Source organism: Bacillus rossius, chromosome 8 (genome assembly GCF_032445375.1).
Source record: "Bacillus rossius redtenbacheri isolate Brsri chromosome 8, Brsri_v3, whole genome shotgun sequence".
In the NCBI taxonomy this organism is placed as follows: domain Eukaryota; kingdom Metazoa; phylum Arthropoda; class Insecta; order Phasmatodea; family Bacillidae; genus Bacillus; species Bacillus rossius.
In genome coordinates this window covers 66223646-66243156 of record NC_086336.1, presented here as the reverse complement: position 1 = coordinate 66243156, position 19511 = coordinate 66223646, and the positions used below count along the sequence as shown (strand labels likewise).

At 42.5% G+C, this 19511-nt stretch overlaps 1 protein-coding gene across 3 annotated transcripts in view; it reads left to right on the top strand.

The window, feature by feature from the left end:
• Positions 1-19511, top strand: part of LOC134535142 (cyclin-dependent kinase 4) — a 72183-nt gene that overhangs the window by 39050 nt on the left and 13622 nt on the right. For 2 of the 3 annotated variants that reach the window (XM_063374095.1, XM_063374093.1), the window contains exons 2-3: positions 16237-16393; positions 18455-18620. In XM_063374095.1, coding sequence (XP_063230165.1) covers positions 16297-16393; positions 18455-18620 — 263 coding nt within the window. In that variant the 5' untranslated portion in view covers positions 16237-16296. Of the gene's footprint in view, positions 1-7963; positions 8433-16236; positions 16394-18454; positions 18621-19511 lie in introns of those variants that run through there. The other variant, XM_063374094.1, reaches the window with a different exon arrangement.

Sequence of the window (19511 nt, the reverse complement as noted above, 5' to 3'; positions counted from 1 at the left end):
GCTCCCTGGCTCCCTGGCTCCCTGGCTCCCTGGCTTCATGGCTCCATGGGTCCTAACGAATAAGTGTCTATCCCACTCGCTCGCCATGTCGCCAGCGAGCCCGAGTGTTTCTGGTCACCTAAAACTTTCCAACTTATTTTGGAAAACAATTCTACAACTCTTATTTCCATGTACTTATGAAGAAACATAAAACTAACTATTATTCGACACACAGCAATCTCAAAGCCAGTATTATTAAATGTTTTGACTGAACTTTGAAAATAATTACGTGGTGTGAATTCTCTTCTCAAGGTATCATAAATGGATAGAAATTGTACCTACACTAGTGAAAAAGTATAGTCACACAGTGCATCGAACTACAAAATTTAGATCTGGAGATATTAAGGATAATTCTCTGATTAGAACAGTATTAAAAAATGAGAAACTACTTAACACTTATAAAGTAAAAGCTAGAGGGGGTACCTATGTCAGAATATCCAAGCAGAAAGGAATATTTGTTAAAGGTTACAATCCAAACTGGAGTACGAAAATTTAAAAGTGATCAATTTTCCTCATTTTAAGCCACTTATGTTCTACTTAAAATATAAGGAAGGGAATTCTATTCGAGGTGGATTAGATGCCGAAGAAAGCCATAAAAAAAAAATGTCCACACATATATTTAGAAGAAAACGTTTTGAGGTGTAAAAGAAATAAAATTCTTGTTCGTTGGCTCGGTTTTGACAAGAATCATGATTTGTGGGCACCATAATCCGACATTACAGATAAGTTGTCATCAAGCTGCTGCAGAGCTCCACTTGTCTTATCACTAGCGATGTTTACATCTAATGCTAGCAGTATCGCCCACTATAAGTATAGCCAGATGGACCTGAACTAGCTTCATTACGAGCATAGACATCACATGGATGCGTGCGCAGCAGCAGTGAGTCATTACTGACTATACAACACTGATGCTGTCTACGACGTGGAAACATCGTCACCGATAGTGGATCTTCAGCCACCACTAATAGATTATACATTGACTGGGGAGCGCTTGCCCTCATCGTCTGCTGAGTCTTACGCTTGTGGAAGTGTCTGGTCAGACGAGGAAGATGATGCTACCTTCTCAGTCTGCAAGGAGCGAGCAGGAGGATTCTACAGAAGAAGATGGTATTGCTGAAGAGGTACCAGCTCTCAAAATGTTATTGAAGAGGTTGCTATGCGAGAAGCACGGATAATAGACATTAATGCAGTGCTGCAAGAACTCGGAGAGGTTTAGTGAAGAAGTAGAAGATGGCCAATCCATTCGTCACGAGAAGAATTCTCATCGAAATAATTTACATTTTTGAACATAATGTACTTATGAATTGGTTAATAAATATGTTATTTGTTCAGACAGCTTGTGTGTATTTGTATACTGCTTAAATAAAAATTAAATTAAGGGAAAGTATTAATAGTTTGTAGAGGGAGCATTAATGAGATGAAAAAGTAAATGGCTAATGCTATAGTTTAAGTAATTAAATTGTGTAAGTTTATAAATTAAAAATATTATAAACCAGCCAAAAAAGGATAAATGTGTGTCAAGATAGGGAGTGAAACGAATGTGATTAAAAGACTAGATGTGTAAAATTTTTTACATATACACACACACACCTAAACACTCACACACACACACACACACACACACAGACAATACAATATTAACTATAACTTCATATTCTCATAATTTCTGGTAGCCTAGTGGTTAGTGGTTTTCCCACTTAACCCTTTATTCGCAGCTGTGCACTTCTGATTTTTTTTAATATGTTAAAATTAATTATGTCTATAAGAATAATTTTAACACTAGCATTAAATTTAACATTTGACCTTCTGTTCAATAGCAAGCAACATAAATGTTTTCTATAAAGATGTCTGTGGCACTAGCGCTCTCTAGAAGTACGTAAGGATAAATAATAGGTACTAATTAAAGACATGAACTAAAATTACATTAGCCGAGATGGCAGTTGCACAAGTGAGAGTCTTAATTACTGAAATTTAAATGCTTTTATAGTACCTTGAAAGAACGCAACTTTAAACTAATGAAAATAAGTAGTTAGGTGAACATAAATATAACCTCCAAAACAAAAAAAGAGGGGGTTGTCTGTAAAGTCGGTTTACGTACGATAATTTTGCGTGATAACGTCATAAGAAAACATTGATGAAAAATTGCATACTTTTTAATTATCGAATATTATTTACAGTTTTTTGCAAATTTAATTTAAATAATTTGTTTAAATATAATCACGAACAATTAGTTAAAAAAGCCCTCCTTAACCTGTTTGATATTATAGAAAATTTTCTCGCGCGTCGGTTGGCCGGTTCTCGCACTCTCGGCTCAGGCGGAACGTGACAATTTTTTCCGTGCGTGCAGCCGGCGTTCATCGATTTACAAGACATTATCACGTCAAAAACATTATTTCCGGCTCGGCAGTAGCTGCTGCTCTGTCGGTGCAGTTGGTGGTTCTCCGGTACGCGCCACAGTTCTCCGGTACGCGCCACAGTTCTCCGGTACGCGCCACAGTTCTCCGGTACGCGCCACAGTTCTCCGGTACGCGCCACAGTTGCGGAAGGCCCAAGGTCGGCGGCGGAGGATGGGGAGCGCCTTAGCGGTCAAGGTCAGGGGCAGGTCTGTGAACCGCGGCGCTCGGTGCAGTGCGGTGCATCTCGCTGCAGCCTCAGCTTCCACCACGCGGTGTGGCAGGCCTCCCACACGCACACACTGTCACCGGCGCCAGTCACTGCTCACCAGAATACAGGCACGTTCTCGTAGCATCATGCCTGTTGATGTTTCCCGGAGGTTCTCTGATACAGGAACACGACCGCTATACAAATACACGCTAGGGACGGTATTCCGAGGACGGATGCAGTCATGTGAGCGCTTGGCTGGATGCGTGCGGTGAGCACAGCTCCAGGAAAACCACGTGATTTAAAAACTGCTCAGTGTATCCGAGTGGGGTCTGTTTGAAGCATTGAACAATTCGCTTAGGCAGGATGAGTAGTTCTGTCTCCGTATTTTGTTTTTAAACTGGTTTAATAAAAGAGTGAAAAAGGCTGAAAAAAAAAGTGCTTTAAGAAATGTTTGTAGGCATGAAAAACCCGGTTCAGATTCTTGAAAGCACCTAAAGGACTTTCATTACTCCTTTGACTTCATTTCTCTGCCATGTAATGTTATCTAATGTTATTACCGCTGAGATGTCACAGCACGAGAAGACCGCGAGTGTTGCGCCTAGAGGCGACGCCGCGCTAGAAGCACCAGCTGGTCCCGCCCTAGTGACAGACTCTGAGGCCCGACTAGTGCGTGTGTTGTGTCCCGACCAGACCAGGGCAAGCTGGCGGGCAGAACTCGGCAGCTGTCAAAGAGGTCTTCATAACCTGGAAACCTCAGGTCAATTAAAAGTATTTTAGTTACAAAACAGTAGCAGTAATTTTTCACTTTGTCTTAAATCCGGTATGTATTTCAAACGTAAATTCGTGCATTAATAACCCTTGCAAGATTACAGGTATTACTAACATTATTTAAATGTAAGTCTGGGTTTATAAACTAAGCAAGAAACGTAAGAACGTAAGAATGCAAGATGCAATAAGTTCAACAACGTTTTCAAAACCAGTTTATAAACTACGTAAGCTGTAAAAACGCAACGCAAGCTTCGGCCAACTGTAATCTTTTTGTGTTTAGACTTACGTTTTCGACGTTTTTGGGTTTTTGCTTGTTAAACTTTCGCACAGTGAAATCAAATTATTGACAGTTTAATATGTTTTCATGATAACTAATATTAATTATCATTAGAAGCTTAGTGAAATTGGTTTTCTACGGTTCTACAATTTCAAATTGTAGTTCTGTGACGTCTAGCGATTTCCGTGATTTGCTTGCGTTCGTTGCGTGTTGCGACATGTTGTCCCTTACGTAGTTCGCGAACCCGGCCCAAGGGATACAGATAACCATGTGTTGATTTGACACAATCAAATATATGTAGTCTTTTGACCAATCACAATGATGTGTTTAAAAAATTAATTGGTTTTCTTGTTAAGGCTGGCAGTTTGTCACGTAATGCTGATGGAAATAATAAATTAAAGTGCAAACTATGTACTATTGCGAAGAAAAACATTTTATAGCAACTTTGCATGTTATGTTTGTTTTTATACATTGTTTTTACTAATAATGTGCCTTGAAGTAAATGTTGGTAGACAGATTAGAAAGGGGAAACATTTTAGGCGAGACAGGGCAGCAGTGAAATCTCAGGGAAATTGGTTGAAGTAAGAGTGTGGGAACCTGGTAGGAGAAAGTTCAGCAAGGGAGCTGTGGGCCAGCCATTTCGTAGATGCCTCCGGCCATTGCACGAACCGTACTGTTCCTTTCATGTAGAGAGATGCCGCGCGCAGGAGACCCGTCGCCTGCTGCTGGGTCACAGCGTCATGTCACTTTCAGCAGCGGGTACACATGCGGTGTGCAGAGCTTCAGAAAAAAACAACGCAGTCTAAAAACTGCTCAAAATAACAGTGGTGTTTGTTTACGAATATTATCTGAGAATATGCATAGGGCGAGTGGGTATTTTGCTTACTTATTTCGGTTTTTAACTGTGTTTTTTTAAAGGGAGTAAAAGTATTGTAACAGTCACAATCGTGTCCGGCTAAGATAACGAACGTTCCTTGCACATACACAAATACTTGAAAAAAAAATTTTCATCTAAAGTTGGATGTTTACTTTTGTCTATGATTATTTAATTAGTTGAAACTGTTGCTAGTTGAATGTAATTAAAAATTTGAAATTAATTTTTAAATTTACTCTTCTCCCGACAAAAATACACGTCCTTTACACGATGTGCCGGAAAGAAAAAAAACTCCCCCACTTGTGTCCCTAGCGAACTGTTCTGGCGCGGTCTAGCGCGGATCTACGCCTGCTCCGGCTCGTGGCTTGGACACTCAACCAGGGCTGTCCAGAGAACCGCTCCCCTTTTCCTGACGTGGAACTTCTCAAACCACACAATAAAAAGAGGGATTGTCTGTAAAGTCGGTTTACGGACGATAATTTTATGTTTTAACGTCATAAGAAAACATTGATGAAAAATTGCATACTTTTTAATTTTCAAATATTATTTACAGTTTTTGAAAATTTAATTTAAATAATTTGTTTAAATATAATCACGAACAATTAGTTAAAAAGCCCTCCTTAACCTGTTTGATATTATAGAATATTTTCTCGCACGGTGGTTGGCCGGTTCTCGCACGCTCGGCTCAGGCGGAACGTGACAATTTTTCCGTGCGTGCAGGCAGCGTTCATAGATTTATAAGACGTTATCACGTCAAAAAAGTTATCTGAAGATTGTAAACGTTACCATGCCCGAAACTGTAAACACGAATGGCGCGTATCGCAAAACTTGCAAGGTTTTCCGCCATTTCGATTTGCAGTACACTTGCAACAGGCCTGTGTGTGGCCAGCAGGGCTGCACGGGAACAGCCAGCAACTCCCGGAGACCATAGCACGTGTCGTGACATGGCTATGTACACCATTTCATTGTTGTCATGTCAGTCCCAGCACAGGAGTCATGGTGTGTACAGTTGTGCATTCGTCTTCAAACACTTGATTGTTAGTAGTTGAAACAACCCCCAGAGAGACAGGAAGGCTGAGACAGCCGCCACGTGCGCCGTTAGCGGCTTCTTGAGGGGGGGGGGGGGTGCAGAGTGCAGCTGGCAGCTGCCTGGCCAGGTGCGAGCCCGACCCTGCATCTGCCGTGTGCCCCCCCCCCCCCCCCAGCCCGGTACCTGGAGTTGTCGGCCCGTCATGGCGCAGCTGTCCGGCGGAACAACGAATGCCAACATCGGAAATTCAATTTTAAATATGAGGAAAACACAGTAATTTCTTTAACGCAATAACATAAATTAAAAAAAAAAAATATTTACGAACATTCGTAGTTCAGTATTTCTGGAATGGTGTGTGCTAAGGGGCCAGTCCTAGTGAGGCGGGATGATAAGCGCGACGCTCGCTGGTGCTTCTAGCGCGGTGTCTCCTCTGGACTGGCGCGCGGTCTTCAGCGGTGACCGTAACATTACATGGCGGAGAAATGAAAGTAAAAGTGTAAGGTAAGAATATGTATCGGTTGTTTTACACCTCAAAATTACTCTGAAAACACGCCTTTTAGCATTTTTAACTTTTCTAGAAATACAGTTTAAAAAAAAAACTTAATCCAGAATCAAAAATTCCTCTCGGTCCTCAGCGAATTGTTAAGTGCTTTTCATAAACAGACCCCACTCGGATATCTTGTAGTTATCAAATCGCGGTGTTTTTCCTGAAGCTCTGCGCACCGTATGGGTGCCTGGGTAGGTGACGCCCTGAAAGGAGTGACGTATTGATTATAATGATAAAATATTATACTTTGTTATAATATTTGACAATGATGAATTATTTTGGTAGCAATGAAAAAGCATGGCTGCAAAACAATCTATTGTGTGTGCTTTGCTTTTGCTCTTGCGTATTTTTTGCAATAGAAAACTAACTTTGACTTTGCGGCTATGAATGTTTAATAGCCTAATTGAAACAAAATATAAAACATTTTAACACAGTGTTTTGATTGTTCCTTGTTGAAAAATAAATAATAATCTTAATTGTAATACGGTTAATATTCCCAGCAAATATCGACACAAACGTCTGGAACATTTTAAGAACTTAATGTACGTGTATAACATTTATGCTCTTAAATATTACATTTTCCATGCAGTGGAAATATTACGAATATTTCTAACTCAATGTATCCAACATTGAATAGCTCAGAACACATAATTGATTAACTTACAACGAATTTCACATGATATGGCAACTAAGGTAATTATTTAATGTTTTTGACCTTCAAACACTATTTTTCATCCCTTGCACTAATAACGTGGTCGTATAAAAATTTGCTTTGTACCAAGGTCTAAGACATTTAGTTGGTTTGAAATAAATTCAAACTATTATTTGATACCAACAAAGTTTTGATTTATTTTTTTAATTTCATCCCATGTTTTACGGTAGTAATTCGTTTCATCAAAAATTGTGTCAGCCAATGTTTTAGATGAAGTTTAGGATTCATACAATAAATTATTACGGATATGATAGTATAAATATATATATTAAAAAAAGTAATGATTGATTTTTTTTACTTTCAAACCTTGTTACTTCCACCCCTTGCAGTAATGGTTGGATTAACAAAAAACATATTTTAATAGTTGTTGTAGTCAATATTTATACAGTTAAACAAAATAAGAATGGATTCGACAGAGTACCGGGTAGAGGAGTTTTATTTATTTTCTCATTCCAACCCCAGGGTTTTTCAACCACTTGCGATAATGGTTTGTTTTATGAAACATACAACAGTTTTAGATAAAAAATTATAAGATTTACAAACAATTTGAACGGATTTGATAGTGTGCCTACTAAGGAAGTAATATTATTTTTTTAATCAACCCCTGTTTATTCCACCCCTTACAGTCATGGTAGGTCGTATAACAAAATATTTCAGATAAAAGTTGTATATAAATATTCAAGGTTTTACAGTAAATTAGAACGAATTTGATAGTGTTCATGGTACGGATATTAAGACTTTTTTAAAAAAAATTCTACCCTTTTTTTTTCCTACCCCCTGAACCAATGGCTCGTCTCACCAAAAATTGTTTCAGATAAATATTATTTGATTTACAAAATATTTGAACGAATTCGACGTGCCTACGAAGGGAGTTATTATTATTTTCTGTCCTGAACCCTTGTTTATTCTACCCCTTGCAGTTATTTTTTCCCGATCGTGCACCTCGCACGGCATTCCGAGAGAAACCACGCAGCCACCGGTCGCCGCGACTGTTGGAATGCCGCTGGTAGCAGCGAGGATTCGCGCGGGGAGGGGTGGTTGAGGGGAGGTGGCAGCTGGCGCATGGCAACAGCGTGCCTCCCCTCTCCCCCCTCCAGTCTGCCGGCTCCGCCAGTCAGCAGTCAGTTGTCGCCGGCCCTTCAGCGCGGCGGGACACGTGCGCTACTGGTGCAGTGGGCGCAGTTAGGCCCTCCGGGTAGGCGCGGCCGTCCGACTGCTAGCCTAATGCAGCCCTTAGCCGAGCTGGACGCTTCCGAATCCTCGCTCGTGAACATTTCATTTAGTTAGCGGTTTTCCTGCCCGTTCTCGCAATAATCCGGCGGTGGCTGTTGCATTGTTAGCGCTTTATCGTCGCAATCATTTGCACAGAATCGGGTTTCGAAATAAGTGTAAATTGTTGAATCCAAGATATCAAAGTCGGTTTATATTTCTTTGTTTATCTTATTTGTAACGTTTTCCGCCACAAGTTGATTCCCGGTGTTCTGTTGAGTGGCGACAGTGGCGCTCCCACGTGGGCCAATCAGCGAGGAGTTGCCTGAAGACTGCAGCGCTGCAGCTGGTCTGTGCACCTTCTGCGATCAGGTAACCGCTCACTCAGGCTGTGTTCCAAACAGGTAAACATGCGTGCTCACGTACTCGCTCTCGGAAGAGACGTCACGAGTGTGTTGTTCCATATAGTCGAGTGCGAGCACGAGAACGAGTGCGCATATCGAGTGCGTTTGAATGCATGCTCGTTTACGTTTACGTCTGGACTATTGATCTAAAACAATGGCAAATGAACAATGCACGTTTTTTTTTAATTTTACCCCTTTATTTTTTCAACCCCCTGAAACAATGATTTTAAGATTTACAAACATTTTACGGAATTCATAGTGTCATTACTAAGGGAGTTTGGAATTTTTATTAATTCTGCCTCTTATTTTTTCAATAGTTCGTCTAAATAAAAATTGTTTCAGACAAAGGTTTTAGATAAAATTATAAGATAAGATAATATGGGTTGACGATGGTTTTGGGGTCTATGGACCATGCATGAAACACAAAATTGTATAAGAATTGACCGAAAGTCGCGCCATGGTAAGAGCTACAGTAGGTAGTATAAGACTTGTAAATTATGAGGGGTGCACACCGGGACCAGGCCAGCCACGCTAGCTGTGTGCATGTGTCATGTGTCCAGTGCAGAGCTGCGGCTTGTGGGATAGCCGGCATGTAGGGTGTTCGGAACCCTGATCGATTTATAAGACCGGGAATTTCGGCACTAGTCTTAAACGAAACCGAGAATTCCCGGTACTTCCGATATTAGGAATGTTTTTTTATTAATGGTTTAGCAGTCGGTGATTGAAATAGCAGTAGCTAGTTTTGTACGATTAAAAATGTTTTAGTGACAAAAAGATAACAATACAATTTTTAATTGCCAAATGTATGGACTAACGTGAACAAATAACTTTATTCTCAGCCTTTCTCTCGTTCCTTATCGTTGGAAAAAAAAATTCATTCAAACAAATAGTCGTTTTATTGCATGCAAAATCACATCATTATAAACTAAAAGTAACATGTCTCCCTATCATAACAAACCTAACAGAAGAGCTCTGGCACCGAGGAGCGCTACTCGCTCACTCGCTCACTCGCTCACTCGCTCACTCGCCTCGCCAGAGAGCTGCCAGTGAGAGGAACCTCGGCTGTCGATGCCGAGTCCCGGCAGTTCCGAAACAACCGGGAATCGATTTTAAATTGCCAGTTCTATTTATATATCAAAAGCACCAGTAATTCCCGGTTGTGAAGCTACTGCCGTGCCGCACGCCTCGACGTCACCTTAACAATCCTCTCTCACGCTGGACAATGTCCCGTGGTGGATGTGCCTTGTTGCTGGTCAGTTCAGCCACCTCTAGGCGCGCGGCCTGTCCCGTCCTGTCCTGTCCTGTCCTGTCCTGTCCTGTCCTGTCCTGTCCCGTCCTGTCCTGTCCTGTCCTGTCCTGTCCCGTCCTGTCCTGTCCTGTCTCGTCCTGTCCTGTCCTGTCTCGTCCTGTCCTGTCCTGTCCTGTCTCGTCCTGTCCTGTCCTGTCCTGTCTCGTCCTGTCCTGTCCTGTCTCGTCCTGTCCTGTCCTGTCCTGTCTCGTCCTGTCCTGTCCTGTCCTGTCTCGTCCTGTCCTGTCCTGTCTCGTCCTGTCCTGTCCTGTCCTGTCTCGTCCTGTCCCGTCCTGTCCTGTCCTGTCCCGTCCTGTCCTGTCCTGTCCTGTCCTGTCTCGTCCTGTCCCGTCCTGTCCTGTCCTGTCCTGTACTGTCCTGTCCTGTCTCGTCCTGTCCTGTCTCGTCCTGTCCTGTCCTGTCCTGTCCTGTCTCGTCCTGTCCTGTCCTGTCCTGTCTCGTCCTGTCCCGTCCTGTCCCGTCCTGTCCCGTCCCGTCCTGTCCCGTCCTGTCATGCCCCGTCCCGCACGTCCACTTCGTCGCAACCCTGTCTCGGTGCATTTGTCTGGTTTGTTTGTCGAAGTGAGAGAGCGCAACGCGACTCTGAGGCTGACGGAAAGCTGCCAACTTCACTGTGAAAGTTTGTGTTTTTTAAGAGAGCCAAGTAAAAAAAATATATATATATATTTAAAAAATTAAGGTTCTTTTTCCTTTCACTGACTTTTCTTAGTTGGGCAGTGCGTTTGGTATTTGGCGCAGGTATTTGCGATGTTGCGAACATGGGTGGGTACAGTTGTATATTGATATCAATCACAAAGCGGTTATAGCAAGCGTATATTGATAACGAAACATTTCTGATCTCCATATGATTAAATATTACAAGCACATTTCTCATTGGCCAATTAGTCATTCTGGCGACAGACCAGTAACAAGTTCAGTTTGTGTAATTATTTATTTTCGTGACAGACACGTTAACATAATACTCTTGTCTTCGTTTCAAGCTAATTTAATATTTTTTATTGTAATGGAGGTAGTTACAAGTTAAAAGCGGCAGACGGTCAGACAATAGAGCTGCTGCTATGTTCTCGTCTCCCCCCCCCCCCCCCCAAAGACCGAACGCTTTGAGGGTAGAAACTCTAATTACCGAGACTAAAACCTGGTTTTTTGAAGTAGTTTTGCGTCTACCCGCCAGATAGTAGCTTTCATAATGTACATACTACTAACATATCTACACTGATAGTGAGAAATAATGCGTAAGTAGGGGCATGTGTTTTTCGCGAAAAAATCCTGATAGCTCATTAGACTGCGATAAGGTATGCCTGAACTAGCGATTGTTCCTTGTGATTGGCTGCCGTCTGTGCCCTGTTTGGCCGGGCCACTCAGGATGCTGGATGGCTGTGATTGGTGGCTGACAGCAGACATGTACCACTGTATCTGATATCCCAGCCAACCGCGAAACACAGGTGATGGTACAAAGTTTTCACGCACAACTGTGCTGGAATGCGGTTTTGTAATAAAATTCATGTTCTATTTATAAATTTGTAGGATATGCCAAATTTCTGGTTTGCCACACCACAAAATATGTTTCTACCAAAATAAAGTATTATTTTTTACTGGTTTGTTTGCTTGATAATAGCTTATGCATCTGATTGAATAATTCGATGAGTCGTTGCTAGTGTGTTACGTTGGCAACGAGCACGGATAATAATATCGGAAATTAACCTTTTCATGTATAACTAGCCTACATCGTTTCTAACATTACTTTTGTATATAAATGTAAACCGATGAGTAGAGACCTGCAAAATTCGCGGATTCATTCGGTGATAGGCAGTGGCGGATCTAGGATTTTGGTTTGGGAGGGGCTTGACCCAGCTGAGGCTATCAAGGCAAACACTAAAACAATAGTGGACCCAGATGCTTTTGGAGGGGGGTTGAGCCCCATTGCCTCACCTCTGGATCCGCTACTGGTGATAGGCTCGAATTCAAACACATATACCTCTTAGATAATTTTGCTATTGGCTTACTGCTCATCTGGACGAATCTGAACCAGTTATATACCCTCAACCAAAGAAGGGTTGAATCACAGACAAACCAGCTGAGACGACTTACAAGTCGGCAGCCAATGAACTTGCGTTGTTTGCCCGAGTGTACAGGGGTATGTGCAGTCTATCCTGAAGGCCATCGAAACCGCGAATTTCGCGGGTCTCTACCGATGAATAAGCAATCTCAATACTTGAAGAATTTCAACTGTGTTCGGACACGTTGAGCGGTGTTCACGAGGAGACACCATGTAACTGGGCGGAACCTTGTAGCCTTCCGCCGTGTGTGTTCCGGAGCTGGAGGTAATCTGCGGCCCGGGTGTGCTCCGATATCACACACGCACATCCGCACCTTCTTTTTTCTGTAAATGGCGGCTGCGTGATAAGATAAGCTGTTTCCGCGGTCTGTCGGGCCATTCATTGGCCGGCCTGTCCGCGCTTCCTGCCAGCGGCGACACGTGGTCTTGTGTTGCCGTGTCGTTGCTTGGAGTCTCGTACTACCTCGTGTTAGAGGTGGGTTGTTACAGCAATTTTCGGTATCTGTTCCAACCTGATACTGATACAGCATTGTACCATGTTACAAGTCTCTGATACTTCTGTATCATACGGTCCCAGGAGGCAACAAAGCTCCGCGTACGCAGACCGTGCGACCGGAAGGAAAATCTGATACATTATTTATCACGCCTGGTAATTCTCTACCTCTGATACTCTCATGCCCGCCTGATACAACCAGTATCAATCAGTTCAACATTCACTGTTCGTCCTGGCCGTGTATCACCATGTTGCGGGCTGTCATGCTTTGTAGTTAGTATCTTTATAGTGAAATAAGGAATGGATAAGTGCACGAAAAAGACTTCATTTGTGTGGAATTTTTTCACGGAAAATAATGAGTTTGCTAATTGTAATTTGTGTAAACAAAAACTGAGTTATAAATCATCGACTAATCTGAAGAAACATTTGAAAAAACATTGATATAGTATGCTCACTAATGTACCTATCTGTTTTTTATTTTTTATTTTTGATAAAATCGTGAATTTTTAATGTATAAAAACACTAGTTACTAATTGTTTTCTAAAAAAGAAAGTCCATATGTTGATTACATCTGTTATTAGTGTCAACTGAGAATTTATTTGCATTTTCATAGCTGTTAGGTGCACAAATATAAATATTATATCTTGTATTAATGTACTTTTTAATATTAAAATTTCATTAGTTTTATTATTGAACGAGACGGTGCACGCACTGCGCACTGAGCGTACTTTGAAGTAGGACAATAAACAAAACGACTTGTAACCAGGGCTGCCACTCTGATATTCATGAAAAACCTAGATAACCTACAAAAAAACCCAGACACATGGGTAAAAAACCCAGATGCGTCTAAAATGCTATCGTTGAAAATGTTTGCGTACTAATTCAAAAATATAAACATAACTGGTTTTAATATAAAACAATTAATTACCTTACAAGACTGAAAACGGTTAAATACAACCAATACAAGAAAATTACACTGCAGCAAAATGGCTGTATAAGTAATTCTTGGACCAGCACATATCATAAAAAAACCTACAAATATATACATGACAAAACAAACACCATCACTGCATTCTTTAAACCGGTAATTGTTTTTATAAAACTGCATCATGTACGTTAGTCTTTATTCAGAGTCTGATTCTACAAGATTGGTTTGAAGGTTAATTGTTGCATTGGTTTTGTGTTCTGCAAGCCTCTTTGATGAATGTGTCTAATTTAATATTCGACTTAGCTTCTTGAAAACTAGTTTTGTGTTTATATGTATTTTTTGTGTGTGAAACACACAGACTTGTTTGCATTTATCAAACAGATACAGTAGCTACTACCTTTATTATTGTTTTAGGTATAAAAATAATTAAAATTATAAAAAACCTAGAATTGTTGGAATTCATTATTTAAAAACCCAGAAACCCAAACACCATTGGAAAAACCCAGATCTGGGTGGAAAAACCCATGAGTGGCAACCCTGCTTGTAACAATATCGCTTTGCGCCTCTCCTTCAAGGCTTCAACGCCTTCCCCTGCGCTTCCTCCCCTACATTCTTTCCCTTCTTTATCCCTTATTCGTCGTTCCTGCTCCCTCCCCTTTCACAAGCTCCGCCCAAGTGACAGTCATCTGCGATCGGGTACTGCGCTCATTGGCCGTGGTGTTGTTCCAGGTGAATTCTGAACTGATACTAAAGTCTCTGATACTTTTCAAGTGTACTCGTTTGCCGTTCCTGATACAGGCGCGTATCAGTGACAAAGTATCAGGTTGATACTTTTCGACCCACCTCTACCTCGTGTAGGAGCATTCCCGTGAGTCGCGACAGTCTGTGATACTGCCGAGCACTTGTGAGGACAGTTTCCGCCGCAGCGCCTGGGGCTGGTTGTTGCTTACACTGCAGGGCTTCCAGGCTCGCCAACTGTTCCGGGACTACACTCGTTACCCTGCATCCTTGGTATCACTCATACATTTGTTTGTATAGGAACTGCAGGTAACATACTTTTACTATGAATTGTTCACACACTATTGTACAGGTTACTTACAGCATATTTTGCGGCATTGCCAAAAATGTCTTACAGTAATTGCATCCATTCCCGGTGATCACTAGCTCAGAGACTGACCATTCACTACTCCAAGATTGTTCACACGGATCTGTTATAACATTTCTCTGACTTTTCCTGACCAGAATATCAAGTTACCCTATTAATTAAATTTTTTTACATATGTTGCAATTTTCTGAAATAATTAAAGAAAATCCAACCTCCACCATCCCCATAGCTGGCATGGTTATCTCTCCGCTTTCTTCATTTAGAAAAGAACCATGCAAACACCATTTAAAGTGTATATGCCACTGAACTAAAACATCCTCTGAATAAAAGGAAGTATTGTTATTCTGGTGTAATGTGATAAAAATCAAGCTCGCTTTTGCATCTACTTACAATGCTTATTGAAGCAATTTATCAGCGAATTTTGACCTATCTAGACAGATGTTTGTTCGCCAGCCCAAACTTTTTTTAATGGTTTACTACGAAGACACCGCAGTTTCTGCTTCGGCAGAACTGTGATTGTGGAGCGCTGCAAGTAGAGCTACCATATAGCACAGGTTTGAGGCGGTAAACTTTTAATACGTCACTAGACCACGTTCATTCTACAGCTTTATAGAAATTCAGCTAGGGCTAATTTTCCAGAGATTAAAAACCTCGATTTTATGGGAGAAACAGTAACCCCCTTCATTAAGTGTTTTTTTTACATAAGACCCTTGATTATTATGTGAACTGTATCTTTATTTCCATTAATAAGATTTAAAAAAAAATAATTTCAATACTATATCGATTTATATTTCATCTTGAGTATTATATCTTGAAATATTTTGAACGAATATGTATATATAATAACATTTAAATCTTATTATTTTTTATCTTCATTGTGTACTTAATTGTTCAGTTTTATTGTGCAAGTGAATCACTGGAGTGTGATGTTTCACTTGGATTCGCTTGACGACCATCACAGGCGTGGGGTGGTTGTGTGTCGCAAATACACTACATGCAGTGTCGCTTCCCTTCTCAGGGCCCTGCTGTCGATGTATTCGTAAGGTTGAATGTACCATAAAACAAAGAGAAAAGTAATGACAGTTGAGTAGTTATGAAAATAAAATTCTTGTTTACGTAAACAAAATTTATAATTTTCTTAAAATTGATTTGAACACCACTTGGATTATATTCCACCAAAAATCCTTAACACCAGCAATTGTACTTTTATATCCACAACCCTCCTTAACTTCAATCCCTGTCTTATTTAAAGCCCAGCTAAGCGCAAAAATAAACAATAGGCTACCCTGATTAAATAACAATGTGTAATACTAACATTTCAGGCTGGATTACTTAACTTAAAGGCCCAAAACACTAATAACAACACCATAATTACAATCAGTTACAAAATAGTCATTGTTTTCTATTCCATTTTAAAGATGATAGCAAGCCGACCAGACCAACAAGAATGCACTCGTTCGTCTTTCTTCATTATTCCCGGCCGTGCCAAGAGGTTCTCTCTTGCCAGTTCCTCCACTTCCTTCATCGCCGGCCTCCTTCCAGCTGTAGTTCCTCTTCTCGGCGCTCCCAGCGCTGCTGTCGGCCACCTCGCGCTGCTATCGGCCACCTCGCGCTGCTATCGGCCACCTCGCGCAACAGCAGACATGACCACCAACAGTCTGTGCGCCGATATTCCGCATGCGCACATTACACACCCCATATCTCTGTTTTGTTGCGTGCCAGACTTGCACACAACTCACTTAGAAGTAAATTAGAAATAAACTCAACATATTTATTAAAGTACAAAAGTAACACATGGTAGCAAACACAAAATAAATGAAGAGCTAGTTGCACACACAGAAACACACGAAGGGTAAGTGTGGAGACCGGGCCTTGTTGCAGGCTTGCAGGCCTGCAGGCGGGATGCAGTAGCCATGCAGTAGCAGCTCTGATGCAGTAGCCATGCACTCGCAGCTGGGCGCCGCGGCGGGCGTGGCGGGTCCGCCCCTGCACTTCAGAGACCACGGCGACTACGAGGAGCTCGCCGTCATCGGGAACGGTGAGTGCCACTTCACTCCGTCACACCAACACCACTCATTCAACCCTGAAGCATATAACGGTCTAGCATATGTTCACAAAATAATCATTATTTACACTGCACTCGCTTTCTGTCGCCTCGGGTACTTTCACTTTCGTGCACGAAATAACCTCAAACTATGTAAATATATTTTTGTATTGGGGATAAAAAGAAGATCCCAAACGGCACAGCCACACCGCGGCCCAATCCGCTCGAGGCTCAAGGCTCAGGCACGCGAACAGCCAGGCAGCCGGGCTCTGGGACACAACACACGTACTCCTGGCGTGGAGCAAGAGTACGTATTTGTTTCTTGGTTGGAAAAATAATGATTGCAATTGGAGGGAAATTAAAAAAATAATTCATAAGCTATGCTATTCCAAAAAAAAAAAAAACTTTTCAAATTTAAGCAAGAGTTTAGAACTCATTGTCTTTAAGATATTGTTACGATTTACCGCGGGTTCGTAAAGGATAGCCCAATTAAAGATTTAATTACACAGTTTTATTTATTGCCACTACTTATGTCACTTACAAATAATCTTCTAAAATGGCAAATGATTAATTACGCTTAAAGAAATGTCTATTCCGCAGTCACTCGTTCCACACACCTCGTTGGGCCGCACCTCTGGCGCAACTCTCGCCGCAGCACCCCTCGTGGGTCTCCGCCGCGGCACTCCGTCGCCGCCGACGCACTTGCCTTCGCCGAGGATCCGCTCGACGCCTCGCTCGCAACTTCGCTCGGGACTCCGCCGCGCCCGCGAAACTATCGCCCGGAACTGAACTCTTCGCCCTGGAACCTTCGTCCAAGGACTTCGCCACTCCGCCGCACCCGCGGCACTATCGCCCTGGAAACTCCGCAGCGGGAAAACTCCCGCCTGAACTCTCTCTCTGAACTCCGACTCACTCTCTCGAGGCCGCCGTCCTCGTTATATCTATCAGCCGGAATTTCCAGAACTTGCGAGCGCGGCCGGGGCCAGTCTCGTCATTCCGCGCCGACCCGACGGCAGAAATTTCTCGAAACACGTGTCGGCGGCTCGCGTAACTCCACAGCTGTCAGGTTTCAGTTACGTGTCAAAGGCAGGGCGCCGCGCGGGGAGTGGTGGTAAGGAGGGGGGGGGGGGAAAGCGACAATCCTTGTTATCTTCCAGGCGCGCGCGGCGCACATCGTGTTGCGGCAGCCGCCAGCCAGCGCTGCACCTGCACGTGTCGCGGCCTTGCTCTCGTTCGTAACATTACGACAGGTGAAGGAAAGTTACTGCACGAAGCGTGCGTCGAAGTCTCCACCCGGCGGGCCAGCGAGCGCAAGGCTGGCGGCCGGACATGACCCGTGCGCCGTGGAGAACCCCTTACAGGAGGAGAAGGGAAACCTTAACCCTGGGGTTGCTTCCAGACCGCGTGTTCCCTCGACTGCTGCACTGCCGGTCGCTGCTGGCGGATTGAGGCCGGTTCTCAAGTAATCCTTCTGTATTGAATATTTTGGTGTGATAAACTTTTGACGTGACAACGTCTAATAAATCGATGAACGCCAGCTGCACGCACGAAAAAGTGTCCCACTACGGATGTTCCTGTTTGCTCATTGTTCGCATGCGTGGCATCTCTCTTCCACTCGATTGGAACGACCATCGATTTGACTTTTCAATCATATTTTCGTCGTTTGAATTATTAATATTATGTAATTTAACGATCGTATACCCTTTGTCAGCACAATCGGTACGGTTACTTAAAAGTAATGTTGAATATTCAAATACGTTTTGAACCAACAATGGTGTTCTTCCTCAAAGAATATAATATTTTTAATGCCTAAATGGTTTGGTTGCAAAAACCTATTACGACTCAGTCTCAGGCCGAATATGATATTTCCTTTTCTTCTGGATCAATCATTTCATCAATGTTTTGTTATGACGTTGTCACGTTAAACTATTGTCCGTAAACCGACTTTACAGACAACCAATTTTTTTTCTTTACGAGTTAGTGTAAAAACAAGTTGTTTTCTTTTGTGCCGAGTAGCACAGGGATGACGGCGAGCGAGTGTGGCGGGTGTTGCAGGCGCCTACGGCACGGTGTACAAGGCCAGGAACGTGGCGAGCGACGCCGTGGTCGCCATGAAGAAGGTGCGGGTGCCCTTCACAGAGGAGGGCATTCCCACCTCCACCATGCGGGAGATCGCCATGCTGAAGCAGCTGGACCAGTACGAGCACCCCAACATCGTCCGGTGAGTTGCTCACGTGCCTGTTCACCTGCTTGCGTGTGGGCATGATTTAATTAATGGTTTCAACATTTATTTATGTTGGTAAATGGTACATCTTAAGTTCTTAAATTTTATTTAAATTACACACACACACACACACACACACACACACACACACATATATATATATATATATATATATATATATATATATATATATATATATATAGGGCCGGCGCGTCCATTTAGGCGAACTAGGCAACCGCCTAGGGCGCCAAGTAGCTGGGGGCGGCGCAGCACGACACAACAGCTGATATCATTTGTTGAACGATTATTGAAACTAGATGAAAATGGATTTTTGTAACAGTTTGGAATGTTTATATTGATATAAGTAATTATTTAAAGTCCACAGTGACCTGTTTATTATTTGTAAAAAGTAAAACAGTGCAAAAAAAACACAAGCCTGCTTACATTTGATTGTTGACAAAATCTTAGGCTTACGTGATGTATTTTGAGGCAGGGGAATTTTTTTTTTGGGGAGTCTGGTCGTGGGGGGGGGGGGGGCAATAAAGGTTTTTCGCCTAGGGCGTTAATTTACCTTGCACCGGCCCTATATATATACACACACACACATATATGTGTGTGTGTGATTTCAACAGAGCAGAGTGCCAGAAGTGCAATAAATGCAAGTTCCAGTTCCACCAATTAATAATGGTGAATTTTCATAAGGGGTTTTGCTACCAGAGTGCAGTGGCAGAATTCGAAGACGCAATAAACGAACCGCGCGCGCTCTCTGTTGAGAACATGAACTACTCACTGCACGATGCAGGTGTCGCTGGTAGCCTGGCAGGCAGCGGGGCTGCTGGTGCAGGCGGGGGACTGTGGCGTTTAGTTTTGTACAAGTGACGCCTACAC